Raw genomic sequence first — 22,442 nt, forward strand, 5'->3', positions numbered from 1 at the left:
AAAATACAAAGAGATCCATTCAGGGGATCTTAGTTTCCACTTACCAAAGGCAAAGACATTGGACGCTCAGCTCTGAAACTACTTTCAAGAGAGGATGGGTTTGGACTGAGGTCATCAGATCTCACCTATGATAAAGATAAAACATATATAACACTTGTCAGAATACTGGATTCTGTATAGAAATCTCTTCAAAACTATTTTAAAACTAGTTGTGCACAGATGAAACTGTTCTCTTTAAGCTAGATATAAGAACACAATAATGTGTACTTACTTGCTCTGCAAAAAGGTACCAGAACAACAAGTACCCATGCCTTTACCTTTAATGGTACACGTTTAATGAAGTCTAATGGTCTGAATTATGTGCTAGCCTATTCCTATCACTGTTCAGAGTAAATTCGGCTGCAACCTTTGGCATCTGCACTACCACAAATAAACACAGAAATCTGCAAGTTGCAGTCCTCCAGAAACTTGTGTCTTACTATCACATTATCAAGAGACTTGGCTTTAAAATGCATTAAACGATAAAGGTGCTGTAGTTACTTTAGTACACACTAAAAACAAGTTCTGTTTTGGTTGTGCCAACATCACAAACATATCTGTAATGTGTCAACATTACGTCAGATAATCTGTTTTTCTGATGTTGATCTGATGTGTCCAGAACACCAAGGATAGCTCCCCTGCTCTTCTTTGAAAGAATCCTTTATGTCCACCTGAACAAGTAGTTGGGGCCTTGGTTTAAAGCCTTATGCAAAAGACAGCGCCTTCAACAGTGCAGTGCTCCCAACATATGCAGGGGTATTGCCAGCCTTGGCTTTTATGCGCTCAGACCCCGGAGTGAGATTTGAAACTGGGACCCTGTAGTTGAGGAGGAGAGTGTGCTACCAATAGAGCCATTGCTGACCCACTGGTGCATTCACTTGTCAATTTTGACTTGACCATAAGCAAGACAGAGCGCATAAGTAGCACCAGTCTCTATTATTCATTGTATAGAATGCAAGTGGGAGCTCACACTCACATTGTTGAACAATGTTGGAAGATTTGCCTACCATTAGCCAGAAGGAGGAATCTCCAGAGTAACAGTCACCTTGAAAAGTTTAGGGATTAGAAGTTGTGTGCCTGGAAAATGAGGGAGGAAATGCGCTAATCGGGAGCGGAGAATAGCTTTGGACTGGTTCCTGGAGAATATGCACTGTCCATTTCAGGGACAGAGTAAAGTTATGGAGAGTTTTTGGTCATTTTAAAAAGTTAAATGGAGGGTCTTTTCTGTAGTTCAGAGAGCGAGTTACCGACTGAAATAGTGTTTAGTCATGGTTTGTTACAGCAAGTCTTAAACTTGAATCTTGTCATATCATCCCAGTCACTGAGAATTCCAATTTTTAAAAAGTTATTGGTCCCTATAGGGATAACATTGCATATATTTTTACAGAATTAATATCCTGGTTTAGACTGACAACACAAAGTTGGGATTAGCAGCAGCCATTGTTCTGGTGGTACTGGTGTTGTTAGGGGAAAAAATTGCTTCGAGGCCCAAATGATTTGATTTGTCATATATACTAGTATAATGAAAAGTATCGTTTCTTGCACGCTATACAGACTAAGCATGCCGTACATAGAGAAGGAAACGAGAGAGTGCAGAATGGAGTGTTACAGTCATAACTAGGGCACAGAGAGATCCACTTAATGCAAGGTAGGTCCATTCAAAAGTCTGACAGCAGCAGAACAGAAGCTGTTCTTGAGTCAGTTGCTACGTGTCCTCAGACTTTTGTATCTTTTTCCAAACAGAAGGTGGAAGAGAGAATGTCCGGAGTGCGTGGGGTCCTTAATTATGCTTTTCCGAGGCAGTGGGAAGCGTAGACAAAGCCAATAGATGGGAGGCTGGTTTGCGTGATAGATTGGGCTTCATTCACAAACCCTTGTTGTTTTTTGCGGTCTTGGACAGAACAGGAGCCATACCAAGCTGTGATACAACCAGAACAAATGCTTTCTAAGGTGTATCGATAGAAGTTGGAGAGTTGCCATAGACATGCCAAATTTCCTAAGCCTCCTGAGAAAGTAGAGGCATTGGTGGGCTTAACTAGACCTGCTGGTTAGGCGCATTGGCCATGCTAAATTCTCCCTCAGTGTACCTGAACAGTGTGGCATTTAGGAGATTTTCACAGTAACTTCATTGCAGTGTTAATGTAAGCCTACTTGTGACTAATAAATAAACTTAGCGTCGGCACGGAGGGACAGGACAGGTTGTTAGTGATCTGGACACCTAGAAACTTGAAGCTCTCGACCATTTACACTTTGTCCCCTTTGATGTAGACAGGAGCATGTCCTCCACTACGTTTCCTGAAATCGATGACTTTCTCCTTTGTTTTGCTGTTACCGAAGGACAGATTGTCATCGCACCAGTTTACATGATTCCCTATTGCTTTCCTGTACTCCATCCCATCATTGTTTGAGATCCGACCCACTACAGTCATGTCATCAGCAAACTTGAAAATCGAGTTGGAGGGGAATTTGGTCACACAGTAATAGGTGTATAAGGAGTATAGTAACGACAAAGCCTTGTGGGGCACCGGTGTTGAGGGTGACCGTGGAGGAGATGTTGTTGCCTATCCTTACTGATTATGATCTGTGGGTTAGGAAGTTCAGGATCCAGTTGCAGAGGGAGGAGCCAAGCCCCAGGCCACACTGTTTGGAGCTGAGTTTTGCAGAAATAATGAGCAGCAGGAAGTATGGCAACCTATAGGAAGAACTCAGCAGCTGCAACCCCATTCACCATCAAGGAGTCCTGGGCACAATGCAAAAATGCACACTTTTGGGGTGATGCAGACCAAACAGCATATTGGCAAGGATGCTTTTGTGCATGAAGTGAATGACTGCCAAGCACAGAAATCATGACATATCAGTGTGCAAAGGTCAGCTACTAGAAGACCCCAATGGCTGTCCACTGACTGCATGGTAGATGGTCACGTGTAATCATTTGTGCAATGAAAACCATGCTGCCACAATAAAACTTTGTAAGACAGGCCATTCTGGAAGAGCCCTATCGAATGGATGTTGAGGTTTGTTCTGGTCTGCTACATACTGCACAACCATGGCATCATGAGGAAACAGCTCTTGCCACCAGTTATACAGTGAGCGACTCAGGGAAGATGAGGAAGAGGAGCAGGAAGTAAGAACTCAGCAACTGCAACCCCATTCACCATCAAGGAGTCCTGGTTGCAATACAAAAAATAATCCAAGTTTATAAATGAAAATAAAATTTGCATGCAATATTGAATCACCATTCCCTTAGCACCCATCATCTGTGTGCCTTTTAATTTCCTAGTGTTATTATGCTCCCCATTGACTGTAACATGACTGAGTGGTGGAGCCTGCATATGTACCAGAAGGATGACCTCAAGCATTTCTGGTACACCTAGAAGACCTGCGTGGACGGCTCACTCTTAGCCTTGGTGGAAACAGTCTGGGTGGCTGGCAGATTGTCAGTGGTAGAAGGATGATTTTTCAAAAATTTATTTGTGGGACATGGACATCGCTGACTGGCCAGCATTTATTGCCCGTCCCTAGTTGCCCAAGGGCAGGTGAGAGTCAACCACATTGCTGTGGCTCTGGAGTCACATGTAGGCCAGACCAGGTAAGGATGGCAGATTTCCTTCCCTAAAAGAACATTAGTGAACCAGATGGGTTTTCCTGACAATCGACAATGGTTTCATGGTCATCAGTAGATCATTAATGCCAGATTTTTTTTTTAAATTCAATTTCAATTGAAATTCCACCATCTGCCATGGTGGGATTCAAACCCAGGTACCCAGAACATTAGCCGAGTTTCTGGATTAATAGTCTAGGTTATAATACCACTAGGCCATCACCTCCCCTAATGAATGCTCATTCATCCCAAGACAGGACAACAGGATCATGCTCCACAAAGCCACTGCCACTCCCCTGGGGCAGTGCCTCAGCAAACCCAGTAATCAGTTGCAGGCTAGCTTGCTAGCCAGTGCAGTGCTCTGCAAGGCTTTTATGTACAGTTATCCAGTCTGAGATTGCATGGCCCCAAGCTAACATTGTGTGAGTTCACGGAGCGCTTGATGGGAGCTGCTTGTGCTCCAATGCAAGCTTCAGCTTCATAATTGGACCCACAAATACACTATTGGAGTTGGCCACCACTTCCATATTGGAAACAATGGGTTCCAAGCTCTGTGCTAAACCCAATGCCAAATTAGTGCGGGACAGCTCTGGCTCTTTTGGCACCGATAGACTTCCAAAAGCACCAAGCATTTTGTTCTGCATTCCTATCAGCATTCTTCTGTAGGATGCCTATTGAGTTACTCATGAGTCCTTTGTAGCAAAATCTGCGTAACCTCTGTCTCCAGTGAGCTGATACCTGTGCTTTTGTTGCCCCCTCAGGTTCCTCATTGCAATTTCAATTTTCAATCTCAGCAACACAAATTGTGTATGATGGCAGAGAAAATCTTTGGTGCTGATCTTCTGGGGCCGTCAGAGGACAGAATCTGATGCCCAGTTCAGCAGGGCCTTTCTATCCTTGCTGGAAATGCGATCATTTTCAGGGTGGGTCTACATCAATGCTCTATTCAACAGATGTAATATAATTCAATACATACAAGAGATGCAAGTCATACAATGCATTTCCCTCAGCAAGCCCTTAAAACCAGGAAGCCTGAATGAAAGTCCCTGAGGCAGTTCAAATCAATATAAAACTGAAAGAAAAAGAAGTGGCTTTCACAGTTAGAATGATTAATTGAGCGTTGTGGGTCCACAAACACTGCAGCAAGAAGCTGCAGAAAATTCCTTTGGGCGACTTGCAATTTCCAACAAGTGTGAAGTAAAGTGTAGGATTTCTGATGGAGTCAGGAAGGTTGTCATGGATAGGTAGTCAGACAGACAGCAGTGCTTCTCCTCTATCTACCACAAGAATGGTCAAGTTAAAGGCTGATAAGCACCACGGCACTATCTAATGAACCAGTGACATTTAAGATAGATTATTAAACAAAAATAATCTCATGGTTAATCTTTATTTGCAATTACTTGGACTCACCTCCAGATGTCCACAAACAGATTTCAAAAGCTTGTAAGTTGCATCCCTGGACAGCAACGAAACAAACATAAACTGCAACAGAAAGCGCATTATTAAACTTCAGTAATAAGAGGTGGATCACACTTGCCTGGCAAAGTGGCTGTATTTATGGCGTAACTGGATACTCACCTTCTCAAGTTCTGTTGATATGCACAGGGCATTTGGCACCAGCAAGGCAGTTTTCTGTTTCTTAATCTGAGTCACAGAAAAGGCAGGTATTGCAATCTAAAATGTAAAAAGCAATGTACAAAATGTTACAAACTTTACACCCAATTCACTTGATGCCAGTTTTCAAAGTTACAGAACATTATGCGGACTTCCATTTTAGAATCTCGACACGATAAAGGGTAAATTCTGCAAAGCCCTATCTCCAACCTGTCCACCTCTCTAGTAAGATTCCATTCATGGAACAGGGACAGTCCAAAATTATGCTTCATATCTTTTGGGATTAAATCAATATTTTTGGCAAGGCAGATGGCCATGGGAAAACCCAAAGCTAAGGAGCAAATGTATTGTTCCAAACAAATAAAAAGACTTTTAAAGTTTATTTGTCATAAGTAGGTTTACATTAACACTGCAATGAAGTTACTGTGGAATTCCCCTAGTCACCACACTCCAGCACCTGTTCGGGTACACTGAGGGAGAATTTAGCATGGCCAATGCACCTATCCAGCTTGTTTTTCAGACTGTGGGAGGAAACCAGAGCACCCGAAGGAAACCCACACAGACACTGGGAAACTCCACACAGACAGTGACCCAAGCCAGGAATCGAACCTGGGTCTCTGGCGCTGCGAGGCAGCAGTGCCAGCCACTGTGCCACCTTACTTACTAGAATGCAAAGCTCAAAATGCAAGGAAATACAACAGTGATCGCCACCCATTTAAAAAAAATATGATGCAGAAACAGGCCACTAGATTCCTCGCTCAAGATAAAAGTTTTCAATGACATTCCCAATTAAGCATCACTTTTATGGCCAGGTCTGTCAATAATCTTCCCCTATACAAACCTTAAAAAACCACATACCTTAATATCTCTTCCAAAAACTTTGGAATTAAAGCAAATCCAGTTTTCAGACACAAACAGTTTCCCTTGGTATAGTATGTCCTTTTGTAAAGCACATGTAAAGCCTATAAATAAAATTAGTGCCAGTATTTTAGCAAGAAAACGATTACTTTTTCCAAGTCATGAAAAATGCCACAATTTGATACAGCTGGTCTGGACCTTTAAGTGCAAGCACCTCCAAAACACTATTACCCAATCGATGAGGTTGTGTTGGTGAGCTCAGCAAACAGGAGTCTTCCCGTTCCTGGCATGTGCTGAGTTAGCTGATCCGACTTGGAGTAGCCACAGGGAAATTGATTCCATGCTACTGGGCTAGGACAGAGGCAGAAAGGAGGAATTTATCCAATGACTCCAGTGGAAGTGCAGCTCTGCCAGTAATGAAAGGTAGGAATACATTTACTTGTGGTCGCACAGTAGTTGAATAGGCTGCTGAAGCTCGCTACTTAGATTCGCAAATGGTCACTTAAGACACAATACCAAGAAACGCCCTGATCCCATAGAACAAGGCATAAAAGCAGCACAGGAGTGTAATATGAAGATTGTCAATTTGATCTTTTCTTAGCGTGAAGGGAGAGAACTCATCTCCATTTGGTCACTTACTTAAGCATTTATAACATTGGGATTGGTAAATCACAAGACAAGTGAGTTGCCCACTTACTTTGTTTTAATAATTCATCCTTTTCAACGTGTTTAAAGAGCTTGTGGTAGGTTGCATTAGTCTTTGAAGGCTAAAAAAAAAGACAAAAACAATCACTTATACATTTCCTCCTCTCTGTCCCTCTAAATTGAAGAGGAATGTGTGAAAGCAAAAGAGATATCAGTCAAGCTATTTGGTTTTACTAATTTACAATGTTTCCCAGTTTTCTTTCTATTCTATAAATCGAAAGGATGATGGCAGATAATCAGTTCTTGCATCATTTTGGTATTTAATTTCTGCCTGCCATTTGTTCCTTTCTTCCTTCCCACTCCCTGCAAATCCATCACAATGAGCTCGAACATTATACATTGCAATCGGATATTTCCAGACTAATAAGCTGCTACATCAATTTCCAGGGGGTATTTCAAAAGCAGTTCACGTATGAAACTGCTGAAAGCATTTAGTCCAGGATAACTTTCTTAAAAAAAAAACTGCTATTTTTCCCCAACCAGGTTTCATTTTTATTTCTGGGTCCATTGAGGAAAAGTAATGGCTTCTAAATGACCGGAAAATCAACTCCAAAAGGACATTTTGATTATACAACTAATCAAGACCTAGGAGGTTAAACACTAGTATCATAAATGTGCACAGATCAAATTGAAATATTAAGTTTCATGTTGGCATGTAGAACTGTTGCCCACAAAATAAAAGTTTTTAAAATTCCAGGGTCAAACGTTTACTTCAATGTATGCATTTAAAAATAACGTTAACACTAAACTTGGGGACATTTTGAACTCAGCCACTATTTATTTAGATTCAGTGCAAGTATGGATTTTTTGCTATTAAGGGTGGGATTTTCCACTCAACCTGCTTTGTGGTGGTGGGAGGCGGCCCACCATTGGACAGCGGCAGGATCTCCTGGTCCCATCGTCCCTTTGAATGCACGCCTCGCTGCTGGGAAACCCCTGGCGAGGTTGTGCCATTGGCAGGACCAAAAGATCCCGCCAATGTGAACGGCCGGAAAATTCCAACCTATAAATCAAATTGATTAGTTTACTACTGACCTCAAGTGGACAAATAACACCAGAAGGTAAAGTTTGGGGTGGGGAGGGGGGGGGGGAATAAACAACAATTTGGTAGATATAATAGAGTGTAATGTTAGTTACTCAATACAAATTCTTAACAGCTGTTTTGATGCAAAAATTGGCTGATCATTTGCATCGATCTTCTAGTACTCCACAGAAATGGCAGAGGCCAGATATAGGTTAGCTAGATACTCTCACAGCTGCATGGTCTGGAAAGAGCCGCTACAATACTCACATTGAATGTGGACTTCTTTCGTTCCAGTTTTGTTTCATATTCTGTAGGGGTGGTTGGAAATACCGTATCATACGTCTTTGATCTGAAAAACAATAAGGTTCAATCAAACCCAACTTGATGAGGTAACAGGACCTTCTACTTGGATTAAATCATACAGCTGCCTTCCAATTTTATGGGATACTCATTTGCTTAATCAAACTATGATGCAACAGTTCAGCAATCATTACGGGAGAGAATGTGACACGTCCAAAAGATGTGCTGATTAGGTGCATTGGCCATGCAGTGTACCCAAACAGGTGCCAGAGTGTGGTGACTAGGGGATTTTCACAGCAACTTCATTGCAGTGTTAATGTAAGCCTACTTGGGACTAATAAATAAACTTAAAGATACTTTAACTTTTGGTTTATGTCATAATATCAAAGAGGTGCCAGTTTAATGCTTATTTATTCGTTAGTGTCACAAGTAGACTTATATTAACACTGCAAAGTTACTGTGAAAATCCCTAGTCACCACACTCCGGTGCTGTTTGGGTACACCGAGGGAGAATTTAGTATGGCCAATCCACCTAACCAGCACGTCTTTCAGGCTGTGGGAGGAAACCGGAGCACCTGGAGGAAACCCACATAGACACGAGGAGAACATGCAAACTCCACACAGACAGTGACCCAAGCCGGGAATCAAAGCGGAGTCTCTGGCGCTGTGAGGCAGCAGTGCTAACCATTGTGCCACCCCCAAATTCTAGTTCTGTACAGTGAGGGAAAAGATAGGGAAGGGATTGCTGGGATGATAGGGAGAAATAATCTGTCAGCCTTAATAAGGCACATAACTCTTCCAGTTTTAATCCTTATTGAAGAGATGTAACAATTTACATTAACAGAGGCAAGGAAACAGAAGGGAAGATTTGTGATAGGATGGAATTCAGAAGGGATTAAGGTGGCAAGGGATCATAGTGAAAGGTAAAAGTGGTGGTAATGGAGCAAAGAAAAAGTTGCTTAATTGCCTGAAAAAAAAGGATCAGCTGTTACAATCTAAAATTGATGAACCCGAGAATCTGGAAGACAAAAAAGTGCTCAACTGGAAGAGGTGGCACTGTTTCTGGAGCTTTGTTAGAGCAGTGTAGAGGCCACAGACAGATAAGAATGAGACAGAACAGAATTAAAATGACAAACAAAATAATTTAAAAAAACGTTGAGCTGCACCCAAAATCAAACAGAACCAAAAACTTGCAAGGGGCACTGATGCAGACAGATGGGGGTGGGTGCGAAGCTGCAGGGAGATGGCCAGATCCCACATGGGATACATTTTTGGGTAGAATGTAGCCAGGAGGTGATAACTGAGACATACATGTGCAAGAACCCATGAACTGACATTGCAGGGCATGCAATAAGCAAATCTGCATTAAAGTACTCATGCAGAAATTATACAAAAAGCAAAATTGCGGGAAATACGCAAACAGGTCAGCTATTTGTGAAGAGTTAACATTTCAGGTCACTGCCTTTACATCAGGACTACATGACAGAACCAGGAGCCTGTTGTGGCAGTAGAAACTAAGATGTGGAGGGAATGCTGAATAATACTCGGGTACTTTTTTTCCCTGTCCCTTTTGGAATAAACAGAAAGCTGTTTAAGCCTTGTGTGTCAGTGACAACCAGGGGGAAAATTAAATTGATCCTGAGTGGGAAGCTACCATAAGAATTGCTGGGCAGAAATCGCAAATTAAAGAAATAATTCCAAGTCAAAAATGGAAATGTGCTACAGACTACTTGAGGACAGTTTGCTCAACAAAGGCTTAAGAACTTCAAGGTGACTTCAATCAATCCAATACAAAGAAGGAACACGTTACCTAGAGTCAGGGTTGCTAAATTTAATGAAAGACTGTCACAGGAGGCAGTGTGCACCTTGGCAATCCATTGTAAAATATTCCAACACAAGAAATGAAAGTCGCTGCAGCTCTGGGGGCACAATCAAGTTTAATGTTAACTGAGACCCAATTAAAATAAAGACCAACAGCGAGGTACTTAAAAGAGCCAAGATCAAAATGAGGGGAAAACAAAACGAACTGCAGTCACTCACTTTAACAGCATTTCAATAGAACACAAGAAAGGAATAATGCTGGATAGGCAAAATGAGTACATAATCCAAGATCAACATACCAAAGAAATATGATCTGAAATAGATGTTAACAAATTAAAGGAAAGATTACAAATCCTGTACAGAGAAAAAGGCTGAGAGATGAATAGAACACACAAAACAAGTTAACAAGGTTACCAGAGAGGGATCTATATTTGAAAAGCATAGCTGCATAAACAAACTCTAACAGTAAAATGTGTTTTTTAAGATACTACAATAGGAGGCAGATCATCACTGGCATTGGCATCAACGGACACTGCAGAGGTAGCACTACAACAGAGCAGAGTGCCACAATTGGTTTAAAAGGATGAGCTGGAGAGAATAGCAACAAAAAAAATGCTGGAGCAGGTCCGAGAGCATCTGTAACGAGAAACTTAACGTCGAGTCCAATATCATTTTTCTTTGGAACTGGAGAGAGAGAAATGTGATGGGTTTTATGGTGTTGTGAAAAAGGAGAAACAGGTGGCACTAAACAGAAGCCCTGTTATAGCAATACTACCTGTCCCTCTTCATATCTTTGTATCATCTGCAAACTTGGCAACAGTTCCTTCCTCCAAATCGTTAATGTATATTGTGAAAAATTGTGGTCCCAGCACTGACCCCTGAGGCACACCGCTAGTCACCGGCTGCCATCCTGAAAAAGACCCTTCTCTGCCTTCTGCCAGTCAACCAATCCTCTATCCATGCCAGGATCTTACCCTTAACACCATGGGCACTAATTTAACAGTTAATTATTTAATAGAATGCCCTGTTTGTGAACACGAGTCCTCACTCACCTGAAGGGGCTTGGGGCTCCGAAAGCTTGTGGCTTTTACTACCAAATAAACCTGTTGGACTTTAACCTGGTGTTGTTAGACTTCTTACTAAATAGGTCAGGGCTAGGCAGGAGAGCTGAGAGTTTGAGAACATCCTAGCAGTATGAATAGGCTCAAAGAACAAGGTTAATAGAATGTTGAACTAAAATCTAAAGAATAAAAGCTTGAGGAAGTCATGATCAAAATACACAGTGGCCTGGTCAGAATATATCTGAATATTGTATCCTCTTCTGGCTGTGTAAAAATATGGAAGACCCACTAGTAGCAGAGAGGAACTAGCTGATTTCTACTACAAGGGATCTTTGACAAGGTGCCACATAGGAGACTGTTAAATAAGTGCCCATGGTGTTAAGGGCAAGATGCTGGCATGGATAGAGGATTGGTTGACTGGCAGAAGGCAGAGAGGGGTCTTTTTCAGGATGGCAGCCGGTGACTAGTGGCGTGCCTCAGGGGTCAGTGCTGGGACCACAATTTTTCACAATATACATTAACGATTTGGAGGAAGGAACTGTTGCTAAGTTTACAGATGATACAAAGATATATAGGGGGCAGGTAGTACTGAGGAAGCAGGGGGGCTGCAGAAGGACTTGGACAAGTTAGGAGAGTGGGTAAAGAAGTGGCAGATGGAATACAATGTGGAAAAGTATGAGGTTATGCACTTTGGAAGGAGGAATGGAGACATAGACTATTTCCTAAAATGGGAAAATGCTTAGGAAATGAGAAACACAAAGGGACTTGGGAGTCACTGTTCAAGATTCTCTTAAGGTTAACGTGCAAGTTCAGTCGGCAGTTAGGAAGGCAAATACAATGTTAGCATTCATGTCGAAAGGGCCGAATACAAGAGCAGGGATGTACTTCCGAGGCTGTATAAAGCTCTGGTCAGACCCCATTTGGAGTATCGTGGGCAGTTTTGGGCCCCATATCTAAGGAAGGATGTGCTGGCCTTGGAAAGGGTCCAGAGGAGGTTCACAAGAATGATCCCTGGAATGAAGAGCTTGTTGTATGAGGAATGGTTAAGGACTCTGGGTTTGTACTGAGTTTAAAAGGATGAGGGGGGATCTTTTTGAAACTTATGGGATACTGCGAGGCCTGGATAGAGTGGACGTGGGGAGGATGTTTCCACTAGTAGGAAAAATTAGAACCAGAGGGCTAAAGGGATGATCCTTTAAAATAGAGATTAGGAGGAATTTCTTCAACCAGAGTGGTGAATCTGTGGAACTCTTTGCCGCAGAAGGCTGTGGAGGCCAAGTCATTGAGTGCCTTTAAGACAGAGATAGATAGGTTCTTGATTAATAAGGGGATCAGGGGTTATGGGGAAAAGGAAGGAGAATGGGGATGAGAAAAATATCAGCCATGATTGAATGGCGGAGCAGACACGATGGGCCGAGTGGCCTAATTCTGCTCCTATGTCTTATGATCTACATAGAAAGATTTGGTTTTTTTTTAAAAAAGAGGATAAGAAGCTCTTTAAAAAAAAGGGTATTTAATAAGGGCCCTTAAAATCCATGGAGTGGAAATCAGAGTTGGATTGCCACCTCACTCCTAAATATTTTAGAAACTTGAATTCCAGCCATTAATTTCTCACCCAATATTCCAACTCAGGCTTGGCGACAATGGTGCAATGCACCGGGGGGGGTGGGGGTGGTCAGTCAGTTCTATACAACTCTGGGTAACTATTACTGTAATTGGAACCATCCAAAGTTTGTGATTCAAGTCATTTGACTTATTTCCATTGCAGGGAAATTGCCCAAAAGGAGTTAGTTATGGATCAATAAATGGTACAGGAAAACGTTGATATAGAGTATACTTAACATTAAATGTGGGAATAGAACAGTTTGAATCTTAGCAAAATACAAATTTGGGACCAATACTAGGAAGTTGTTCATGTAGAAAGTGACCGAGGCGGTATGGTGGTTAACACTGCTGCCTCACACGTCAGGGACCTCGGTTCAATTCTGGCCTCAGGTGACTGTATGGGTTTTGCATGCTCTCCCCATGTCTGCATGGGTTTCTTCCAGGTGCTCCAGTTTCTTTCCACAGTCCAAAGATTGTTAGGTGGATTGGCCATGATAAATTACCCTTTATAGTTGGGGGAATTAGCAGGGTAAAATGCTTTGGGTTACAGGAATAGGGCCCGGGTGGGACTGTTGTTGGTGCAGGCTCGATGGGCTGAATGGCCTCCTTCTGTACTATAGAGATTCGATGACTCTACTTGGATTGGACTGACATGCAGAAGACCTGGAATTATTTAAGAAAACAACTAGATGCAGCAAGTAGTGGGCAAGTGCAATGTAACATTGTTCTGGAGGGTGAATTAAGAGGGGACAAATTGCCTTCCCCATACACAAGAACCTCATGATCTTGGGGACAGATCACGAAAAATGATCAAGTAATGGGAGTAAACATTTAGAAACCCAGTGCCAGGAAGGAAAAGTTAGCAGTAATACAGTCAATCCTTCGAACAGATTTGATGATGATGTGTCCAGGTCTGTATCACAGTATCTAAGTCTGTATGCAAATGATTTGTAAAGATTCAGGCATTACTCAATTAGTGGTCAAACTCCAGAGTGATACCATAAAAGAAAACATCCCTTTGATAAAACATAAGGGCAAACAAATCGATCACGCCACGAACAGGAAAGCAGACTTTGGTTCACTAAGAATCTCCCACCACTATCTTTATAGCAAGTGGTGTTACGTCAGCAGATACAAGTACTCACTGGACTGAATTAAATTACTTCCCCCCCGTATCCAAGTGTACAGAAAACCCAGTGCCAAAAACATGGGCACAGAACACAGAACAAGTCAAACATAGACCTGAACACGAAAACAAGGACCCTGAACCCCCAACACCATGACAAAAAAAAAAGCATCAAAACCAGATCCAGCCCATCCCAAACCCAGACCTAAAAACCTGGACCCCCTCAAATCCAGACCTCTTGCGTCCAAACATCGCAAAATCCAAACCTAGAACCCACACATATTTGAACCAGCTGAAACGCAGATGATGATCTGGACCGTTGGCACTGGGATTCAGATCTCCGAACCTTCGACCCAGTCCTAGACCCACACCTGGTCACAGCCATCAAAGCCCTGACCCTTTAAAACCTGGATCTAGAACCGCCCAAAACACAGACCCACATATCAGACTGGGAAGCTATTTTGGACAGCTAGTATATGTCTCAATGTCCATTTTTTGTCCATATGGCATGCCCTGGGGGTGGGCACAGTTAGCGAGTTAAGGGTGCAGCTGTGCTAAATATTATGCAAGGAGGTGCATTAGCTCGAGAGAAAAAACAACTGAAATGTAAATGAGAATTAAACCATTTATTTTCTGGTAGTATTGTTTTATAAAGGGGCTGTAGTTGTGAGCCTCATTCCCAATAAGTTATTCATAGAATCCTACAATGCAGAAGGAGGCCATTCGGCCCATCTAGTCTGCACCAACCACAATCCCACCAGACCCTATCCCCATAATCCCATGCATTTACCCTAGCTAGTTCCCTGACACGAAGGGACAATTTAGCATGGCCAATCCACTTAATCCGCACATCTTTGGACTGTGGGAGAAAAGCCACGCAGACATGGGGAGAATGTACAAACTCCACACAAACAGTGACCCAAGCTAGGAATCGAACCTGGGTCCCTAGCGCTGAGAGGCAGCAGTGCTAACCACTGGGCCACCCCAAGTAGTGAAAATTTCCAGTTTGGAAATGGTGTGGGGGAGATTTATTTATAAATTAATACATCGTATTTACAGATTCTAAATTACAAGATTTAACGCAGTCTTTGAGGTTTGTGCCATCAGATCTATCTAAAAAAAGAGACTAATATTCAACACAAATGCTGAAAATGTAATGATACAACGTGACTAAACTATTTGATGTGTCTGTGCCAGAAAAGAGGGGCTTCATTGAGTGTTCTGTCACTGGGGATTGAGGGCTTGGCTGAAGCCTCAGTGGCCAGTAACTGTAGCAAGTTATGTTCCTCATCTATTCAGAAACACTCCACTTACCTCTGGCCCCCTGCACATTCAGGTGAATCAAATCCATTTTATTTTCAGGCTGCATTGTGTGCAGCAGCTCCACGATCAAACTGTGGCCTCGGGACTATGAATATTATTTTGTGCCATTTAATTTCCTACCGATGGCGTCAAAAGTTTCTCTGACTCGCTTCATAATATCAATGATGACAAGATGGCCTTTAGGGAACCTTACGCGAGATGTTGCTATATAGCAGTTATATGAATGCAAATATGAACGTCAATACTATCTGCCACTTCATTGCCAGTTTCCAAGAGCTGGAGCGGCTCAGTTGAAGTACATAAAATAACATTTTCATCGTGTATTATATTCTGATTTGACTAAATGTTACCATGTTGCTTTGTTGCAGCTTTGTTTTTGTTGGTGTCTGGGATAGTGTTAAAATGGATGTGGGGAATTGCCCTAAAATGAAGCCTTTCCAGCATATGTAAAAGGCACAAGGCAGCAGTGTATACCATACACAAGATGCACTGCAGCAACCTACCAAGGCTTTTTCAACAGCAACTCCTAAAGCTGCAACCTCTACCTCCTAAAAGTATAAAGGCAGCAGGTACACGGAACCTCACCAAGCCACATGGAAATAGCTCACTGCTCATTCATCATCACTGGGTCAAAATCCTTGAATTCCGTAATGGCATCACGGGATTATGTTTACCAAACAGACCTCAGTTCAAGGTGGAGGGAAGGGAGAAGTTAATACAGAATTCGATTGTTGGCCACTGTACAGATCTCAAGTTCATCAGAGGTTAGAGAGTAACGGCAGCACACCCTTGGCTCGATAATTATAGTATAAATATGGGTTAATATTGCACATCAAAAGTAAAATGTTTCCATGCTAAACCTCTATGACGCTATGAAAACTACCTTGCTTTGAAGTTGCAGGTCTTGCTTTGAAATGAAAGGCAAAATATGTTTTAGTTTATTAAATGAATTTTGCTTCAACTGCTCCTGATTTCAGTTGGCAGTTTGCATTCAAACAACTGCACTAAAAGGTACAAAAATCTATGGTAAACTGACAAGAAAAATATGTTTTCTCCAGCCTTTGGGAATTTTCAGAATAGCTGGTCTTTAAGAGTGAAGAGGACAAACTTTGAAGTGAAAGATTTGAAGAAAAATAGCTCCACCAATTCCTTTCTGCTCGTGATTGAGGATAGTCCCTTGTGATTGAGGATGACTGGCTTCCACTCAGAGTTGATGGGTTCAGAGATGGCTGATATACAGACTGTGCCACATGCAGGACAGGTGGTACTCGCAGGGTTGTCTGGAGGTTCCTGTGCTCCATCTGATGCCCCGACTCAGCATTCCAGATGGAGTATCCATGTGTTTGGTGCCTGCCTGGATGGGCCATCTCCAGTGACATGAATCAGCAGGGATGCTTTGGGGCCATTCCTGAAACATTTCCACTGCCCCTCTGGAAGTCTCCTGCTGTGACCGAGTTCCAAGTAGAGCAGCTGCTTCAAGAGTTGGCGTCAAGATAGGAACATGTCCCACCCAGCAGAGTTTCTTCTGAGAGATTCATATCTAGATGCTGGGCACATTGGCTTGGGAGAGGACAATGTTGTTGGACCACCTTTCGTGCCATGGATTTAGAGGATCTTGTGAAGGCACTGCAGATGGTACCTCCAGATGTTGCTGTAGGTTGTTCAAATTTCCAAAACAAATAGGAGCACAGGGATCAGTGCTGCCCAGTAAACCATGAACTTGGTCTTGGGTTGGAGATCCTGGACCTTAAATATTTTCCTCCTCAGTCGGCTGAGCTGGCACATCAAAAAGTGATATTACTTCTTGTCATTTACGTAAGAGGAGGCCCCCTGTAAATGGAAAATGGTTCGCATTTTCCAGGATCTCAGCACTGATCTTAATTGTTCCGAGGTATGCTGTAGGAGCTGATTAGAAGAGGACTTAGTTTTTTGGATGTTTAGTGAAAGACTCATTTTCTCATCCGCTTCACAGAAGGATCTGGAGCTCACCCGAGTGAGCACACACAAGCAATTCCATCAAATTTGTTACTGAACCATAGTGAAATGGTAATGGTCAGAAGATCCAGGACTAATCTGGCAAAAGACTACTCGAAAAAAAAAAGGGTGCATAGATCTTGATTTTATACTCAAATTCAATGAACAGAAAGAATAAAACGTGTAAGTTACATAAACTGGGAATTCACTTTAATAAATGTTTACTTTGTTTCATTGAAATAAACAAATAATTGCTGGATGTTGGGTAAACTTGATTCGACTTATTTTTCAATAAGTTAGTGGCCCTTTAAATAATCTTGGACTTTATCATAGATAAATATATATTCTGATTTACTGACTCAAGTCATCAAAGCCAGATCTATGCAGAGAACCTGTCCTTTTTAAAAAATTTAGATCAACAGATAAATTTGCATGGGTAAACGTTATGGCTGCCCACTTCACTTAACTGGCTCACAAATGTTTCAGGTACATGAAGAATTCTCCCATCCTGGGACTAATTCCTGTTGGCTGGGGAGAGAATGTGGAGTGCTTCCTGCTGCACAGGTCAGTGAGAAAACACACAATCTTCCAGCCCAGACATGTTTTTATGCCATATTCTATAGCAGAGTAGGCCTGATGTCATGTAATCCACTGCTGCTTCCAGTTGCCAAATTGAAAATGCATCCAACACCACCGACCCATTATTGAAAAAAAAGGCTTCCCAAAGAAAGCAGATGGATATACGGAACATTCTGAAGATGGATCTCCTCCAGGAGACCCAATCTGGAGGATCCACCTGTAGATGCTCCTCCAACCACTGATGTGATGTATTGGGGTCCGCCTCCATCCCAAACTCCAGAACCAGCCCTGGAATTCTTCAGGTGAGTCCCAACATCTGCATGCCAAGTTGTTCTACTGGTTTTCCAGCCAGCATCAGAGAATGGGCATGGGGGTTGGGCCTTCATTTGCATTTCATTAGCAGTATGTAAATCAGAGTCATGATAGTCTCCAGTGGGCTTCCTGATCGGCCATGGAAGACATCAGAAGATCCACAGGAAATTCACACTGGTGCAAAACGAATTTCTGGGCTTCCCGCCACACTCTTTCACCTCACTCGCCTGCCAACAAACCCACCAGTGGGAATATGGAGAGAATTCCACCCATAATCTACAGCAAAATGCGCCGATGTCAAAGGAATTAATACAATTGCTGTAACCTCTGGAAAAGGAGTGCATCATCTTCTAATAAGACTTTAGTCATACTTTGCAGCTTATAATGCAAGTTTCATTTCTGCTAATTTAATTTGAGAAAAGGAAGTGTTAAACTAGAACATAAATACGTACACAAAAGCACAATTACCATATTCACCTGTCAGAGAAAGTCTACAATTTGCTTATTACATGCAACACTTTAAAATGTTATTAATCCAGCAGGTTTTGTTGCTTGCGCTGTGTATTTGGGTCTTTAATGATATCAATCATATGGTCTGCTCTTCACTTAAATGTCACCACTTGTATTAATGAATAGTAAAATTATGTTGGGGCAGTGGCAAATCTAGAAGCTATTTATATTTGACAATCTTTGAATTGACTATGAAAATTTGCATACAACCATATTAGAAGTCAAATGTTTTAGCTAGCATTCAACTGCAAGTACAGATCAGTTCCAATTTTTAATTGGCAGTATGATGCTGTTCAAATCTTCCCCAACTTGTATTGCAGTTTTTTGGGTGAGGGTGATTAAAGTTTCAATAGGATACCTTTTTTAAAAAAAAGTCACTCCATTACCTTAATATTCTCTTAAATTGGCACCATTACAGAAAATTAAAACACTGCATAGAACAATGTTTCAATTCTGAAAGTCTGGTTGTTTCAGTGAATTTTGTAACAAAACCTCTTACCTGGTTAGATAATTTCTCTTTTTGGTTTCAAAAATTTCTGCATCCAGATTCAGAGACTGGAGTTGTTGATTAAGCAGCTTCCCAGTTTTCTTTGTTTTTTCTTCCACCCCTGCATTTTCCGGCTCTGAACTGCACACAAATTTATAGTCCGATTACAGATCAGTCAGTAAAAAAAAATATTTTATTTAAAAAAGACACTTCTGAGCTAGTTACCATGGCAATTTTCTTGCATTTGTGAATTTTAATAAGGTTCACTAAGCTCAAAGTTTACGTTTCGCAACGATCCTGTTAGAATGCAATCCGTTAGTTTCCTAAAGAGTACCGTGCCCCACATATAACAAGATGAGCCACAATAAAGCTGTTTCATAATAGCATGATTTCCAACCTGAACCAGTTGCTGACATTTATGCAAATAAATCCGACTCCCTCATCTCAGAGACAGGCTAAAATTATTTTTATATTGAGAGAATGGTACAAGCTTTGATATGTGGGTCTTGCACAACCAGCTGCACTCAATTTAGCATTCAGACAGGCATACTTTACAGCAGTGGTTGCTCGATGTTGACTCGGAATGGAATCCCTTCCGGTTTTCCTTTCCCATACCCAAAGTATGTTGAGGGGAGGCCATCTGTGACACCCTAATTTTTTTTTGGCTGAAATCAGCTTATTCAGCACAGACCGACAGTCCAGTTCACACTCCTTTTGAGTAATCACATGCATTTATAAACAGGACAAACTAAGGTTGGGAGTCCTAAAGGAGCTTCAGAATATGCAAAGTTGCATCTCGCCTCTTTCACCATCAACCTGACTTGATGCTCATCAGATTGGAAAGTTAGGGATACACAAACTACAGCAGTTAAGCAAACATAAAAGCACAGAATAAAAAGTTTGCAAAGAATTTATCAATCCATTCATTTTTAAAATGGATGGCTAGTGGGTAAACTACACGACTAAGCAATAGGGACCAAGAGATGCACAGCTTTTGCTGAGGCCACAATTGCAGGTTATGCTACACACTGGCCCTAAAGCATGGATTTAAAGAGCGACTGATTTGTTAATTGTGAACCAGTGATCCCAAAATGAACTGCCGAGGATGTCTGGTTTTACGGTCATGTCCTCTGCAGTAGAATAAGAGGAATGCTGGTAGATTATGACTCCCACTATCAGAACTGTAGATGTCACTGAGGCATGAGGACGACAGCTGTTCTAAAATCACATCATGGAGTCAGTGGCCAAAGAGGGTGGGGGCAAGTTGGAAGAGGGAATATTACTGATAATAGAACTTTGATTTGAAATAATTTTCTGTAGTTAGTGAAAAAGTTGGTAACATTTTGAATTTTTAAAAAAATGTCCCGCCAGATATGGTCAATCACAAGGTGCTTCCTAATAGAACAGGCTGTAGAAAACAACCTCCAGTAGCCAATATCTAACGTACTCCAGAAATGCTACTATTGTAGTTTTGCTTAATACTTGCCAAAAAACTATCCATTTACTCCGGCTATTGAATCTCATGATGTGGAGATGCCAGCGTTGGACTGAGATAAACGCAGTAAGAAGTCTCACAACACCAGGTTAAAGTCCAACAGGTTTACTTGGTAGCAAAAGCCACTAGCTTTCGGAGCGCTGCCCCTTCGTCAGGTGAGTGGGAGTTCTGTTCACAAACAGGGCATATAAAGACACAATCTCAATTTCCAAAATGATGGTTGGAATGCGAGTCTTTACACGTAATCAAGTCTTAAAGGTCCAGACAACGCGAGTGGAGAGAGGGTTAAGCACAGGTTGAAGAGATGTGTATTGTCTCCAGACAGGACAGTTAGTGAGAATTTGCAAGCCCAGGCAAGTCGTGGGGGTTACAGATAGTGTGACATGAACCCAAGATCCCGGTTGAGGCCATCCTCATGTGTGCGGAACTTGGCCATCAGTCTCTGCTCAGCGACTCTGCATTATCGTGTGTCGTGAAGGCCGCCTTGGAGAACGCTTACCCGAAGATCAGAGGCCGAATGCCCGTGACTGCTGAAGTGTTCCCCAACAGGAAGAGAACATTTTTGCCTGGTGATTGTCGAATGGTGTCCATTCATCAGTTGTCGTAGCGTCTGCATGGTCTCCCCAATGTACCATGCCTCGGGACATCCTTTCCTGCAGCGTATCAGGTAGACAACATTGGCCGAGTTGCAAGAGTATGTACCATGTACCTGGTGGATGGTGTTCTCATGTAAGAACATGACAACGCAGAGTCACTGAGCAGAAACTGATAGCCAAGTTCCACACACGAGGACAACCTCAACCGGGATCTTAGGTTCATGTCACACTATCTGCAACTCCACGACTTGCCTGGGCTTGCAAAATCTCACCAACTGTCCTGTCTGGAGACAATACACATCTCTTTAACCTGTGCTTAACCCTCTCTCCACTCACATTGTCTGTACCTTTAAGACTTGATTACCTGTAAAGACTTGCATTCGAACCATTATTTTGTAAATTGAGATTGTGTCTTTATATGCCCTATTTGTGAACAGAACTCCCACTCACCTGACGAAGGAGCAGCGAGCGCTCCGAAAGCTAGTGGCTTTTGCTACCAAATAAACCTGTTGGACTTTAACCTGGTGTTGTGAGACTTCTTACATTGAATCTCATGCCAGATACAAAATGAAATTGACTATTGATTTTTCTTGAAGTTGCATTGATTTTAATCATGCTCGTGAACACCCACCAGCCTATTTTTTGTAACTGAACCACATTGGCGAAAAAAGGACTAAAGATTACATTTAACAGGAATGGGAGCTGCATATGGCAACCTTTTACAGTAGCAAGCTCGTGACTTATCCGAAATAGGAATAACCGGCAAGTTTACTACCCTAATTGAGGATCAGACCGAGAGAAATCCTCAAACTTCATTCAGGCTACAACTCAAGCTATACATTTCTACCATTGAGTAGAAAAACGGTAGCTAAGACTTTAGACAGCCTGATATTCTTTTATTCCATGGTCTCCAAAGTAAACTACACCGCTTTTTAAAAAGTGCAATCGATATGTTGTGAAAAATTACTTAATGGTGAATAGACCCTTTTGCATCATTGCAAAATGTGGGTCATTTTGATTTCTGAGCTATTCTGTAAATGGCAATCGTGACAGCACACAAATCGTATTTGCCACTATCTAAAAACACTTATCTGGGTCTAATTTAGAAAATGACATCTCAACTTGTTAAGTGTTGACTTCAATCTATTGGTCTCAACAATTTCTCAAGTCAATAAGCAGTTGAAAAACACCCAAGAATTGTTCCTGCCCCACAGCTTTCCTGGCCATTCTCTCTCCTCCCTTTTCACATGCACACACTTGGACTGGCTGGTAAACGAACATAAAAAAAGGGCACTAAAAATTAAATGTGCCTGATAATCAATGTATCAATCGTTCATAGGTAAATTTATATTCTAGTGATAACCCACTGCCCAAGGGATGCGGGGGGGGGGGGGGGGGGTTTGAAAGAGGTG

At 42.0% G+C, this 22,442-nt stretch overlaps 1 protein-coding gene across 3 annotated transcripts in view; it reads right to left on the bottom strand.

Moving 5' to 3' along the window:
* The window catches only part of gramd2b (GRAM domain containing 2B), a 107,128-nt gene that overhangs the window by 19,739 nt on the left and 64,947 nt on the right, over positions 1–22,442 (bottom strand). For all 3 annotated transcript variants that reach the window (XM_078214573.1, XM_078214575.1, XM_078214574.1), the window contains exons 2-8: positions 18,952–19,080; positions 8,109–8,190; positions 6,810–6,879; positions 6,113–6,216; positions 5,219–5,314; positions 5,051–5,122; positions 45–125 (exon numbers count right to left, since the gene is read on the bottom strand). In XM_078214573.1, the coding sequence (XP_078070699.1) occupies positions 45–125; positions 5,051–5,122; positions 5,219–5,314; positions 6,113–6,216; positions 6,810–6,879; positions 8,109–8,190; positions 18,952–19,080 (634 nt within the window). The remainder of the gene's footprint in view (positions 1–44; positions 126–5,050; positions 5,123–5,218; positions 5,315–6,112; positions 6,217–6,809; positions 6,880–8,108; positions 8,191–18,951; positions 19,081–22,442) is intronic.

This window comes from Mustelus asterias, chromosome 6, assembly GCF_964213995.1.
Source record: "Mustelus asterias chromosome 6, sMusAst1.hap1.1, whole genome shotgun sequence".
Classification (NCBI taxonomy): Eukaryota; Metazoa; Chordata; class Chondrichthyes; order Carcharhiniformes; family Triakidae; genus Mustelus; species Mustelus asterias.